The sequence below is a fragment of the Taudactylus pleione genome, unplaced genomic scaffold (genome assembly GCF_031769625.1).
Source record: "Taudactylus pleione unplaced genomic scaffold, aTauple2 ptg000642l, whole genome shotgun sequence".
Classification (NCBI taxonomy): Eukaryota; Metazoa; Chordata; class Amphibia; order Anura; family Myobatrachidae; genus Taudactylus; species Taudactylus pleione.
This window is the reverse complement of record NW_028285044.1, coordinates 4045068-4060397: the sequence shown is the minus strand read 5'-3', so window position 1 is coordinate 4060397 and position 15330 is coordinate 4045068. Positions and strand designations below refer to the sequence as shown.

Genomic DNA, 15330 nt, shown 5'->3' with positions numbered 1-15330 from the left:
GGTGTGTCCATACTGAAATCTAAATTGCAGTGTAAAAATAATGCTGTGCAGTATTTATGGGCTACATACAAAAAGCACCCAGTATTTAGCCCACATGCAAAAAAATATATATATATTTGCACCCTTGCATTGCATCATGGTTTGTCCAGGTGTACAGTTACTTGCTCTATTTTACTCTATTGCCAAATCTGATTCAGGTCCAAAGTTGTAGGCTGCTGCCTTCCACAAGATTGATAGTATCATCTCCTGCTGCTGCTGAATATTCTTCTCTGATTGGGGAATAAAGGGGGTGTACACAAATGTGCAGGAAATTAGAGGCCGTGTTCAATTGTCCTCAATATGCTGCCACGATGTTTGGTTGCACACTTCGAGGTAGAATATAGTACCCAAACATCACCAGTTTTCCTATGCACCTCTATGGGGCACGAGGGAAAACTGGTGACATTGGTAATCACGAAGTGCCGTCATTCTGATCGTTCCGGTTAAAAGATCGACCGTAAAAAGGTCACAAAAGCAGTAGGTTGACACAAGATGGTCAACAGTCAATATGTTGGCAGGTACAAAAGGTCAACATGGATGTAGGTTGACATGGTCAAAAAGTTGATTTTTGAATGGTTGACACAAAAAAATGGTCAACGTGTTTTTTTTTTTCCGTTTCTTGTTAGGGTTAGGCGCTAGGTGGAACAGTTAGGGTTAGGCACCAAGTGGAGGGTTAGAGTAAAGATTAGAGTTAGAAAAACGTGTTGACCATTCCAATGTTGACCTTTTGTACCTGTCGACCTTTTTGTTTCTGTCAACCTATTGACTGTCTACCTTTATACTGTTGATTTAATGAACCACACCCATTTAGGGGTTATTTCCTGCAACTGAATAAAATATGATGCACAGACACAAGTCAAACACAATTTAAAAACAAAAAGAGGTAGATATTGTACAAATCACTGCGCTCCTTTAAGGTGCTAAGAGGAGTTGTTGAACAGTGGAAAAAATGAAAGGATATAATGTATAAATGTAAATTAATTAAAATTAAAAATGAAAGAATATTACGTTACTTGATTTTTCTTCTTTTGTATTTGTTGTACTTCTATCCTTTTCGGGTAACTTCCCTTTGAATGGACTGTATAGATGGAAGGGGATTTAAATGTCGGCAGCTGTTTAACTCGACATGATGAGATCCCGACTGGGGTAGGTAAGTATACTCACCCTCCCCTAGTGGTGACTAACCCTAACCTCCCCCTTAGTTCCTAACCTCTCCCCTAACACCCCCTCCCCGCACCCTAAACCTAACCCTCCCTCCTAGGGGTGCCTAACCCTAATCCCCCCCAAACCTAACACTAACCCCGCTAGACTCCCTAATACTAACCCTCCAAAGCCCCCTCCCCCACTCCGCTGCTTACGCTAAGGGCGCCCCGGACTTACTTTCGTTCAGGCTGGCGTTGGGATTAACATAGGCATCAGTATTTCGACGCCTATGATACATTCCCTGCCGGGATTCCGCCGGTCTCGTCACTACATCCCTGTATAGATGTAAAGTTGTTTACATCTATACAGTCCATTCACAGAGGACTTGCCCAAAAAGGACATAAGTACCACACATACAAAAGAATAAAATTCAAGGAGCGTAATATTCTTTCATTTTTATTTTAATTAATTTACATTTATACATTATATCCTTTCATTTTTCCCACCGTTCAAACGCCTCTTAGTACCTTAAGGGAGCACAGTATTGTGTACAAAATTCACCTCTTTTTATTTAGTTACAAGGAGTTGGGGGGAGCCGACTCAGAGTATACACAACAGGCAGCACCCTTCCTTTTTGAAGCTCCCAGATTCTCTTAAACCCCTGTGATTCACAATTTAAAAACAAATGTTTATGTTCATTTCTACAGGATGTTTGATTTATTCATGCCTTTAATTTTATTTTCTATATGCTTTAGGGTACAGTCCATCAGCAGCTCCCTAGCCAGTACCAGAAGATTGTAGAGCGGCTAAACACTCTAGAGAAGGAGATTTATGGGGGCGCAATGGTTATTGTGGTGTTAATTCTGAACAACAAACTTTATGTCGCTAATGTTGGTATGTAAATGATAGATTCTAAAAGAATGTTTACAAGTTCAATATGACTGAATGCTATAAGACAAAGTGTACATAAACACTATCTGTCCACTTCACGTGTTATTTAATGTGAAACTGTCACTGGTGAGCAAACACTTCTGTTCTTTTATTATATAAACACAGGTGTTGATCTGTGAGCACTACATGTCTGCTGCCAAGTCCAGGCCACAAACTCTTTCAGTAACAATACTCAACTTAGTGCCTTTAATGCAGACATTCTTAACACTTATAAAAGAACTGTCATCATCTGCACATACACATAATTCATTTTCATTGTGGACAGAAGAAAATTATTCAGATGTGTTGCAAGCATATAACCTCTCAACGGCAATGGTACATCTTACTAATCAAGCAATTTTGTAGGCAACGTTGCTGTGGTAATTAGAGCTAAAAGATACAATGAATTGTATTCATAAAGTGTTCCCAAGCTAGAACACAGACCGATGAACATTAAATGCAGCATATTTATAATTGAAAGCAGTTTTGTATTTTTGACTTTTCAGATTATGAAGTTATTTACAGTATGTATGGTTTATTATTGTGATTGATAGAAAATTATAAACATTTGAAAGCACAACTACAGAGGCAGTCAGGAACAGGTGTAATGAATGTCACAGGGGTATAGAGGCTTGATCATGATATTTATGGAGGTGATTTAGAATTTTTGCGGATGAAGGAATTTTTGGAACATACTACAATGCTTTATGGCGTTCCCTGAACCAGCTCTGCTTCCTGCAATGGGGAAGCTGTCATTGTCCTTGGGGGCTCATCCACCCCTTAACACTGTGACTGAGCAGCAGCTTATTTTGAGTTATTCTATGGTGAGGTGTAAGAGTGGGTACAAAGTACCTGGCCCTTCACAGCTAGTGCAGTATATACAGTGGGCCTGATATTCACAACTGTGTGTGGTTGTGCATCTTTGGTCACACTCCCTTAATCCAGGGCAAGACATTTTTCATGGCATCTCTGATTGTATGCTAGTGTTTATAGTTACTTTAATATTCAGTTTCTGACCTGGCTTGTCTTCTGACCATTTGTATGCTAAGAACTTTCCAAGGGCTTCTTTCTTTGATTGCACATGGCTGCCCATCCTTATTTTTTCACTGTATCCTACTCTGTTTATTGTCCCTTGATTTCTGGTCATCCTTGTCAGGAGCTACCTAGCGAGGCAAACATGGGGCCACAACCTGTGTGTCCTGCAGCATAGTTAGGCCACTTGTCAGGTGCTACATCAGATAACATTCGTATAGATGGGCTTTCCCTATTAATCTTACTGCCGAGCACAGTGGCTACGTTTTGTAAAACGTAAAGAAAATGAGCCATTTCTCACAGCTCTCAGACTCTCCATTGAATTCAGATACCTCTGCTCTGGCTGCTCATCCACTGGCACCCAACCCAGGTAACATGAGGTTAATGGACTTGATTTTGACTATTGCTGTTTGAGCTCTGCACTGTTCTTTACCTTCCCTATGCTATATGCTATTAATCTTAAAACAACTTTAATGTAAATTACTTATGGTTTATTCACGCCCTCCTCTATCACATTTATACTATTTGGAACTAATTAACACATTTCTTTGCCCTATTGGTTTACCAACTATATACAGAGAAGGGACCTTATGTACCTGAGGGTTTGTGAACTTTTGCACTCATGCTATTATAACTAAAGGAGTACTATGCCCTCTGTCAACCTCCCACTGAACCCCTTAGACTATTAATAGAGACTAGGATGTTATATAGAGCTTGCTAAATCAAGGGTATCACAACTGGCAGGTTTGTTTTGCAGAACTACAAGGGTATAATTGATCCAGCAATTGTTTTTGTAAGATGGATTGCAGTGTTGTCAGTAAATGTTAAGTATATCTCATACTTGCCAACATTCAGCTCCCTCCTTCCGGGAGAGGGCTGAATGTCAGCTTACAGCGGGGGGCGTGGCCGCACTATAACGCCGTTGCAGGGGCATGGCCAGTGCGGGCTGGGGGTGTGGCCGGTAGATCGCGGCTCCGCCCCCTCATCACAATGCCGGAGTAAACGGCATTGTAAAGCGGGGGGCGGGGCCACGATGACGTGATTCAGCGCGAATCGCGTCACCGGGCCTCCCCGCTGCAGGGGTTTCCCTAGTAACTCTGCAGGGGGGTAGGGAGGGATGGCGGCTTGCAGGAGGCTTGCCTGCCTTCCCGGGGTGCCGGGAGCGGCACCCGAACATCGGGAGGCTCCTGGCCAAATCGGGAGGATAGGCAAGCCTGGTATATCTCACTGTTGGGAATCAAATATAGCCAGTCGGGCTACTAGGCCAAATGACTCTTTGTTTCATGCTCAGGCTGAATTTGAGGGCATTCATACAGGCCCCTATAACAAAGCTACTTCCTGGTACAGGTATAGCTTACTCTGATAGGATCCCCTCACCACTCAGCTCAGGCAGCCGTCATCGTCAGGGTTACCCTGTTTTTTAATAAATGCAGAAATGGTTTAGCCGTGTGCATGTTTATTGATATTCTACACGACTCAGGAGCTCTGCTAAATGTGGCCATCCTCATTATTCTGCCCACCAGAAGTCTTTTATGTTTTCATTGGCAGATTTCTGGAACTGACTTGTACATTAACTTCCACATAATAAACTTTGTTTATTTTCAATGCATAAAATGTTATAGTTTATTATGGACACAGCTGCAAGGAACAACGTAATCGCCAGCACATTTCTCCTATTTACAAATGTAGTTGTTTTACCAATTTTTTGACAGAGGTCAGTTACCAACTTATGTTTAAAACAAAAAATAATCTTTTACTAGTGGTTTTATTGCCAGTACAGAATGCAACAGAATCATCTGCTCCCATTCACAGATAAAAGTCTGTTGCTGGCCTGTATCCACTCTGAGGAACCCCCCCCCCACCACCACCACCACTTCACCCTGTACAATAAAACTTAAGTCTAACCTTCAGGAGTTCCCTGAAAACGTCAGGCAAGCTTGTCAAATTCCAGAACCATCCACTTAATCTTCACAAGCTTGTCTACCCAACTACCACCCCTCTACACAGTACATACTAAAATTTACATTTGTTGTCTTTCCATACTCAAACAATCCTCTGACCCTAGGCCAACATTTCCTTGTGCAGTGCCCCCAGACTGGTCCCTTATGTAGTGCCCCCAGGCTTAAATAGTACCCCCAGACTGGCCCCTTATGCAGTGCCCCCAGGCTTAAATAGTGTCCCTTATGCAATGCCCCCAGGCTGGCCCCTTATGCAGTGTCCCTTATGCAGTGCCCCCAGGTTTAATAGTGTCCCTTATGCAGTGCCCCCAAGCTGGCCCCTTATGCAGTGCCCCCAGGTTTAATAGTGTCCCTTATGCAGTGCCCCCAACCTGGCCCCTTATGCAGTGCCTCCAGGTTTAATAGTGTCCCTTATGCAGTGCCCCCAGACTGGTCCCAGCCCAGCACTTACCTTTACTTGCTGGCCGCTCCCGCTGCCTCACGCTGACTGGATCTAACAAGATCCAGCAGGAGCGCAGGGCAGGCTCCTCACGTCGCGGGTGACTTCATGACGTCACCCGTGCAGTGCATCACTGGGAACGCTGGCCTCTGAAGCGATCGGAGTCTTCTTTAGCCTCCGGTCACTTCAGAGGCCAACGTTCCACAGCAGAGGTTGGCGGGGAAAAGTACCGGGCGGCAGGCTGTTTCTGCCGGGCGATGCGCCCGCAGAAAATATCCTGGGGAGAACACTGCTTGTGACTGGATCTATTACTCTTTACCTTGCAAACTGTATGTAGCATTTAACCTCATGTATCATGCTGCGTTCCCAATAGTGCAGCGGAATATACTGACGCTGTTTAAATAAGCGATAATAATATGTATGAGAGAGAACTTATTGGTCACAGAGACCTCACACCCACTATTGCTTACTCCTGTCAGCAAGAGAGGCAGTGGCATTTTGTGGATAGTGTCTGCTCTATTCATAAGTGTTTACTGCGTGTGAACGCAAGGAGGTCATCATCAAAAGGTTAGTAGATTTTCACGTTTTACTCTGGAGTTTATGTATCAAGCAGTGCAAAGCATGGAGGAGTGCGCCAGTGGAGAAGTTGCCCCTAGCAACCAATCAGCTCCTACCTATTATTTTATAGACTGTACTTAATAAATGCTACTTCAACTGCTTGATACATCAACCCCTTAGGAACAAAAATTGATATGTTATGATATTCCCAGCCTCGCTGAAGTATACTTTTGTTCTGCCCCTGAGATTACTACGACATGTGTGCACTTTACCTCTTATGAGTTTGTTAAAGGATTCAATGAAATGTGTACAGTTCTACTTTTGCGCTGTTGTGAGTGCAGGTTGCAAGTAAGAATGACTATGGGTGTTGGGATAGTTATATAATGGCTAAAGTTACTAAAGTTATATCTGCTACATTTATATTTTACATGTTGATAGCATGTTATGTATATTTTTCTGTATGTTAACTCTTATTGACAAATGCCTGTGCTAAGTTTATGGTAATTAACCAAAAAATGACTGTACATGAGGGAAAGCTCACTGTACAGACATACATAAGTATAAATGCGTATTAGTGTATTAATGAATTTCATTCCCCAGACATAGAATGCCTCCAAGAGACACATTTAATGACACGGCTCTAGTCATTTTAGAAATTCTGTGTTTTCTAGCTACTCACTGACTGTGTCCTCAGTAATTGTGTTACATGCCAAATTCTTAATTTAAAGATTAACAAGGAGTATTATGTCGAATTACACAGTATAATTCAAGACATGATTTTGGCAATGTTTGGAATTTATATACCACCAATTTTTGTACTATTTGTGTTATGGATGGTATATAATGTTCTAACAGACCTCTCCCATGACAGAACATCTGCAGCTCCCTTTAGGGCACAAAAAATAACTAGGAATGGTGTAGATTGATAAGTGGCGAAGGTAAAGGTATTCACATTACGCTTGGTCTGTTCGTATGTGACCTTTTTTTATCTAGGGCAATTTTACAATCATTCCCTAATGCAAATTAAGATTAGATGTAAAGTTGCTCTTCAACCAAACAAGAGTAGAGTGAATGGCTCAATCTTCAATCTATTGACATTGGATTACATTCCATTATTTTTTTAATCCACAATAAGAATTCTGCAAGACAATATGTTATATAGTATGTTTCCAAAGCCATTATGTGAAGTTGTATAATCCAGGCCATCCCCTGCTGCAGAAAAGAGGGGAAGTAGAAAGGATTTACTATTCAGAGGTAAGAAAAACAAACAGAAACAAAGAGGTGATAAGCTGGATCATAAAAGCCACACAGTCAAATCTATAATCCAAATCAAAGAGCTATTAATAAATGAGGAGAATGCAAGCAAATGGCTAGCTATATTGAATATAGAAAATAAGGCGCAACATTCAAGTAACTCCAGTAGTTATTAATGACAATATTTTATAAGGGGCTCCATTGTGCTACCACACGTTTTACGGTCCGAGATGTATTTAGATGCAGTAATCTTGCCTAGATTATCAGTGGAAGATTGCTTAACTGCTTTTATATCATAATAAATAATGGAGGCAATTCAGTCAGTGACTACGGGATGATAGGAGTCCAAAAGAACTATACAAAAAGTATATGTCTAACACAACCATTTATTTCAAAAGGTACATTTCAATAGGTATTAGACTTGGGCATTTATCGTAGGTGTCCTCTAACCTAAGGCTCGTAGTTGTCCTCGTAGTTGTCCTCTAGCTAAGGCTCATACTGAATGTGAACCCATCTCATCAGCATGGATACAAATAACCTAGCTAAATATTTGGCTACTACATGTTATTGAAACACATTAAGGGGGAGGGGGAGGGAATCTGAGTTGGACGGATCTCTGCGCATGGATCTAAAAGGTGAGCTTTTGTGTTCACAGATTCGTATTTACACATTTTTGCTTATGTCCATCCTTAGTCGAATCTGTCTTTCCATGAAAATTGGGCATTTTGGGGCAGGGAAAATGCAAATGCATGGAACTGCCCTGACTTATGGGAGTGTGGTGGGCGTGCATTTGATGCTCTGTGTGATTCCCCTGGGAACGGAAGCCTGTTTCTGGTGGATCTCTTGCACCATGCATGGGGCTTTTGTAAGTGTCAATACTAATGATGGTGGTTGGCGTGAAATTATTGGACAGTGAGGCTTTCCGCTTGCAGGTGCACAGACCCTCCCATTAGCTGAACAGAATCTTGCATTAGCATAAGATAATAAATCTGGCTTGCGCAGATGCCCACAATTACTGCCACTTTGCGTGTGACTCAAAATCAGCCCCTAAGAACAAACAGGATTTATACCATGTAAATCTGCATTTATTAGTATTAGGGGCATTGAGTTGCCTAGTCTGTTTCCATGAGGTAAATGCCCGATGTTTAGATATGTGGTGGTTGGGAGGATATGTCTAACTTTTCTTAAGTACTCAATAGAACTTGTTGTAGGTTAATTTTTAAATATTAGTCAGGATATATTTACCAGTCCCCAGGCTTTCGCCATACTTCTCTTACATTAAGCAGTGTTTCTGTGCTTATATTTTACTCAGCCTCCCTCACTCCTGTATGACACAATGATAATAAACCTTAAAGCAGCAGGTCTATGGAGACTTAAAGGGATTCACAATGTATGAAATCCTTTCATACATTAGAACATTATCCTCATTCCAAGAACTGTATTAGAGATGTGAAATCTCAGAGGAACAATTTATTGAAATACAAAGGCTCTCAATATTAATATCTATAAAGCTAGATAAGAGAGAGAGATTTGCTGAAACCCTATTGATAACCAGGGCTCCATTGACTCCTGTGTACGTGTAAGGAGAGGAATAAGAAAATAGTCAAATGTGAGGTGGATGGTGGTAAACTTATACCTTATTTGTTCTTACTGCCATGTTAAGAATTCTGAAAGTATATAGGTGTAATTACGTAGATATGTAACCAACTTGTTACGATTGGGCATTACATGTGATGTGTTTGCTGCGGGTACTGTGACTGTATCTGATGAACTTGACCACACACATTTTTTTTTGCATTACTAATCAGGGTGGGTGACGGACTTCCCCTTATGTCGGTGTATACATAAACAGAGGAACGCTGGCTCAGTTTGAATTGAGTTGGTCAGTTGCTAATCAGACAATACAGACGGAACACTCTGACCTCCTGGATTTGAATACTGACACCCGCAAATTAAATCAAATAATGTAATGTTTTTGATGAATGAACATTGAGAAGTATTTATTATATTAAAGTAATTGTTACCATTTCATGCCCTTGTTCTTTAACATACCGCAATTGTTAAATAATGTGTGTGTGTGTATGTATATATATATATATATATATAAATGCATGCATACATACATACACACACAAACTATCCGAGTATGGCACACACCTACTTGGAAGAGAAGGTGCCGATAAATATAGTATCCACCTTGGAGTAGGCCAGTTAAAGCATACAACAGGAGACCAGTACACCACCAAGTATATGAAAAAGTATAAAAAAGTTTATTCAAACATCAGAGAAAGCCATCCACAATAGCCATCATTGGGATAGTAAGGCAGTACTTATCAGCATCATGTATATATATATGGATTTTTATTGTGGGTCGACATTTTGGGGTCTTACACCCCTTCCTCAGGACAACACACAGGAAGGAGTGTAAGACCCCGAAACGTCGACCCACAATAAAAATCCCCCTGGCAAGGGTATTGGATTTATCCGTCTCTGAGTGCCGCCTTTGTACTTGGACGCTATATTTCGGGGGTGCTGACCCCTAAAGAAGGGCACCAGAGCAGGCTGTGGCTGAATGCCTATATTTACACAGTCGTGCCCTTATATTAAGGCTGCATCTAAAAAAAACTGCAATTCTCCCATAGAGAATTCCGGAGGGGGGGAGCATGGTGTTTAAGGGGCAACACCTCAAAAGCTGTAGGAGCTACCAAGCTGAAATTTGGCACAGACAGTTTAGAACTGTTGCTCGGTGCTGCATGCATCAGGGCACAAACATAAAAAATGAGGGCTTGGGAGTAATCTGAAGTTCCAACTGTCACTTTTTTCTGACATTCTCAATTAGGACCACTCTTCTGCTGTTCTCTATGAGGGTTTTTTGGGAAAGGCATAACTCAGGGTAGGGGGCGAATTTAGACTTGGGGTTTGTTTTATTAGGTAGCTATTGTTCCAGGGTAGGGCCTTTTGGTGTTCAGGTAAATTAGAAAGTTGCAGTTTTTAAACTATTACCTCAAGAATGCGCCATTGCTGCTGCTCCTGTGCCGATAGCAATTGGCTGCTGCGGCGCTGCACATAGCGGGTCCTGCAGTTTATTCATTGTATGTACAAGTATGTCAGAATGTACGAAAGCCTCTGTATGTTTGGTTTTTATATCCTTAACAGAAAAATACCAAATAGAAAAAAAAAAGACCCAATCTCTGCACTATCAGTATGACTACCTTTTTTTAATTATATTACTTTTACATGGATGACCATAAATACATTAGAAGTACTAAAGGCTGAATCCATCCAGATTACCTTGCACACCATCATAGATCATTTTGCAAAAATCAAAATGTATTTGTTGGGTTAATATAGAATATAAACTTGGAAACACAGGGCCTGATTCATAGTTGTATGGTATTGCACAGCCGCAGGGAAGCGGCTGCGCTATACCATACAACTAATATGCTAATGCAGCAGGAAGCGTCTGGTGTGAATAGAGGCCTCCTGACCACATCCCAGATCAGAGTGCTGTCTCCTAAGACACAGCACCGAATCTTCTGCGAGAGCATCGGCAATCTGAGTAACCCTGAGGTTGCTCAGATTGCCCCACGCAGCTCCATATCCAAGGCAAGGAAATTTGCGTCGGAAGACGCAGACCCTGGTCTTGCCACTCCAGAAAACTGGTGCGGAGGCTGGCCCCTCCCACTCTGTGCCCCCAAACTGCTCCAGCCTGTCAATCAGGCTGCCGCTTGGGAAAACTGCAAGTGATATTGCAGAAAGAGACTAGTGCATGTGCAGTACAAATCCTACGCATGCGCGGGTCTCTCACAATCGGTGTTGTATGCATCGGGTTTGCGTACAACACTGAATCGGTCGGGATCCTCCATAGATCTAACCATCCCACGCTGTACTCCTCCCTTAGGTGTTTGAAGCACTCCATCGAAGACCCATGCAGATCTGATGAATTGAGCATCTACCATATGTATAATTTTTTCAATTGTTAAACTCCACCCAATTCCATATTTGTGGTTCTTTACTTGCCCGGGTGCTGAAACAATTCAGACCAATCATGAAATGCAGAAAACTTTATTGTTGAATAAGTAATTGCATACAACAAAACTCTTTTTAATTTTCACATGATGGAATTGAGAATCTGCACTTTATGACTTTACACTGTTAAATGCCAATGTTTCCTCTGGACTGTAATATTTGTAAATTTATTAAAATGTATTTTTTGTTGCAGGTACCAACAGAGCTTTGCTATGCAAATCCACCGTGGATGGACTGCAGGTTACACAGCTTAATGCTGATCACACAACAGAAAATGAGGATGAGATATTCCGACTATCCCAGCTGGGTACGTTTGTATTTATTTCACAGTATATTTTTGTTGTTGTGCAACTCAGATTTTTTTTAACTGAAAGGTATTATTTTTCATATATGTTTATTCACCAGTTACAAAGTGTTTTTGTTTGGCCTACAATACCTGCTTGAAAACATTCGGCAGCAAGTTGCTCCTCATATCTGAGTGTCATTTCACTTTGCTGGATAATGGTAGTTCGGGCAAAATAAGTCAAATGCGTGTTTGCATATAATCAGAGGCTGCAACAACTTTTGTTGTGTCTGTAGTCTCAAACAAATGCAATGCCTTTGGAATATACAGTGAAGTACACCTTCTTTTTCACTTGCAATTCTGTGGCTGGGCCTTAAGAGAGCCGTACATAAATGAATGCTATCAAAAGGCAGTGAACTGAAGCTGTGTAATAAGGAGCATGCTGATATTCCTATTGCTGCTAAAGGTGATTTTACAAGCTAAACACCATATTGACCTTGAACACAGTTTATTCTGTTTGGCATTTGGTTAAAGTGCAGTCAATATAGACAAGGCATTATTTTCCTTTTTTGCAACTTTCATTTTGATAGGACACATGCAAAACTCGGAAACGGGACAGAACACAGAAAGTTCACCAAGTATTGTACATGGTCCATCTTTGTAACCAATATACCTAAACATACGGACAGAAAAACTATAACATCGCAGACTCAGGTTATAGGGGACAGGATGAACGGTGTGGGAAGGAGGAGAGATGAAGTGGTTGGCGTGATGATGTTAGCTGTTCTGAAGGAGGAGTACAGGGCTAGTATGTAGGAAAAGGGGGGAGAGTGAAGAGGGAGTGAGCAGAAGCCAAGGGGTCTGTACGGTCAGGGCTGTCATGTAGGTGGTCAGGGCTGTCATGTAGGTCATAAGGTCAGGGCTGTCATGTAGTTGGTAGGTAATCTTTTTCCTGCATGCAACGTGCTAGACATGTTTCTGCCCGCTGAGATGGAAGGTGGCTCTGTCTGTTTTCAGTTGGACGTAATCATAGATTTGAAGTCTGATAATATATGAGAGACAAGTTTTATTGATTGCCTTTGCAGATACACCAAACATGAAGGATGTCTCTCCTGTGGCCACAATTTCTGTAACAAGTTACCCTGGGGCACATTTTATGCAGCTTGTCCAGGGAACCATACCAATAGCAGTACACTTGGTATGCTATCTCTTTAAAAAGACAAGGCACTCTTAATAGTGATAAAGGGGCTGGCGTAAGCTGCAGAGGGCAGTTCAAGGGACATCTGGATGACCATTGCATCGTTTGCTGGTCATCTAATGTGTACCCACCATTTAGACTTCCTATCTTAAACTGATAGACCTATATATTAAATGTTAAGTTTTAAACGTATGAAACACATCATTTGAAAGCATGCCCTCAGCAAAGTGAGTACTTCTGCTTCTCAACTGTACATATCTAACTTCATGGTTATTCAGATTGCCAATGGTCTGGCAGAAGATCCGATACAGCACTCATATGTGTGATCAGAAGGCGCCTATGTACACCAGATGCACCTGCTGCATTACCATATTAGTTGTACAGTTCCATTTAAAAAATATATATATATGCATTTTTTTTTAGTAAAGTTCAAATATTTAAAAAAAAAAAAAAAAAAAAAGGAAATCTAGTCATCTGAACCACGTACGCAAACTGACAATTAGGGCTTATTGACAATTGTACAGTGAATATGTTTATGACCATCCAACTGCTGAAATATTTGAACATCTCTAGTTGGCATATTGTCATAGAATTATACAGTGACGTATTTATCTTAATTAAAAAAAAATATTTCCATATGCTAGAAAACATTACCCCATATTCAGTGACATAACTATGTGCCGCACCTGCACCTTAGCACAAAATGTATTATTGTGTTTCTTTGGGCTATTATGAAACCATAGCAGCATAGTTCAAAAGAACCAAACTCATTGATGATTGCTGTCATTAATTTGTAAGACACCACAGTGCTCCACAGTGTAGGATTGTGAGAAATCAGAGCACACATAACATAGGAATATACAAAGAAAACAAAATAAATCCAGGTGTAAAAATATATGGTTGGGATTAGATCCTGATAACTAATAACACAGGTCTGCGATGAAAAAGCTTTTTTAACAAATTTATGTGATACTTATAGATGTTTGGCTTCTGAACACGAAAATTACTCCCAATTTTGCATGTCACATCATGTTTTTCTGCAAAACGTGTATTTATGAATAAGTCATTTTTTTTCATATTCTTTAAAGTAATAAATGTATTCTGCCTACATTTATTATAAAACATTGTCTTAAATGAATTCAGTTGGTTGTATAGAACATTGCAATTCAGTTCTCATCATAAAACTTCCCTCCACCCAGTGCCAGATTAAGGTCCACATGGTCCTGGAGCTGAAATTTACAAAGGGCCTAAACTCTATACTGTCTAAGGAACATAGCACACACACAACAACTAGAACTATAAGGTGAGCTGGTGAAGGTGGAACCAAATACAACAGATGCAACACAGTTTTGCCCTGTGCCGGCTCATTTTAACCCCTGCTTAAAAAAGTTTCGAAATTGGAAAAAATAATGTTATCAAATTCAGTTAAGTAGATCCAATTAAACTTTTACTTCCACTTCTACATATAAAATTAGGACTGATGAAACAATTTGTAAAAGCACTGCCTAAAGATGGAGAAACTTTCAAATATCTTTGCTCCAAATTCCCTAACCTATCCGATGCTAAACTGAAGGAAGGTATTTTTACAGGCCCTGACATTAGAAAGTTAATAAAAGATGAACATTTTGGGCGTGTAATGAATATTGTGGAACTTTCGGCGTGGACTTCGTTCAAACAAGTGATTTTAAAAATTTTTAGGCAATGGCAAGGATCCAAACTACAAAGAAATTGTCAGGGAAATGAAACCTTGGCTGCAATATGAGTTTAAAGGTACATTTTTTGAATTCCCATATTGAGTATTTCCTGAATAATCTTGGAGACTACAGTGAAGAACAGAGTGAACGGTTCCAAGACATTAAAGCTGTAGAAAGAAGATACCAGGGTCTTTGGGACGTCAGCATGATGGCTGACTACTGCTGGATGATACACAGAGACGACACAGATAAAAGCTTATAAGTGAAAAGTGACAAAACAAAGTTTGAAGACAAAAAACAAGATATTAACGAATTTTTTTCAATAATTATGGCTTTGTTTCTATTATTGTTTGATTTTATTGTTATTTTATTATATAATTAAGACAAAAACACAGTAATATCATCTACACTTCTTCGTATGTCATAATAAATATGTCAAAAACAATTAAACTTCTTGTTTATTCTTAAAAATGTATGTAACACCCAAATTGGTAAATGTGATTTGGTAATTGTTTTTAATATACTATTTCTTGATGTACAGAGGTTATATAATTAAAAATTTAAAAGTATTATTAAAAAAGCTTTCAATACCTTAAATTTCGCAGAACTGTGTAATTGGTTGATGTGAAATGTTGCTGTTGGAAGCTATTGCAGCTACATTGTATGTTATTTATAAAGTATGGGAATGTGCATAGGAATTTACTGGTTTTAAGCTGTTTACTCCCATTTGGCATAATTCAGATTTTTCACCTAAATAAAAAGAAACCAAATAC

At 40.2% G+C, this 15330-nt stretch overlaps 1 protein-coding gene across 1 annotated transcript in view; it reads left to right on the top strand.

Annotated features, from left to right (window-relative positions):
- Positions 1-15330, top strand: part of TAB1 (TGF-beta activated kinase 1 (MAP3K7) binding protein 1) — an 86857-nt gene that overhangs the window by 42365 nt on the left and 29162 nt on the right. Inside the window, exons 5-6 of the mRNA XM_088455075.1 lie at positions 1938-2076; positions 11576-11689. Of these exons, the coding sequence (XP_088311201.1) occupies positions 1938-2076; positions 11576-11689 (253 nt within the window). The remainder of the gene's footprint in view (positions 1-1937; positions 2077-11575; positions 11690-15330) is intronic.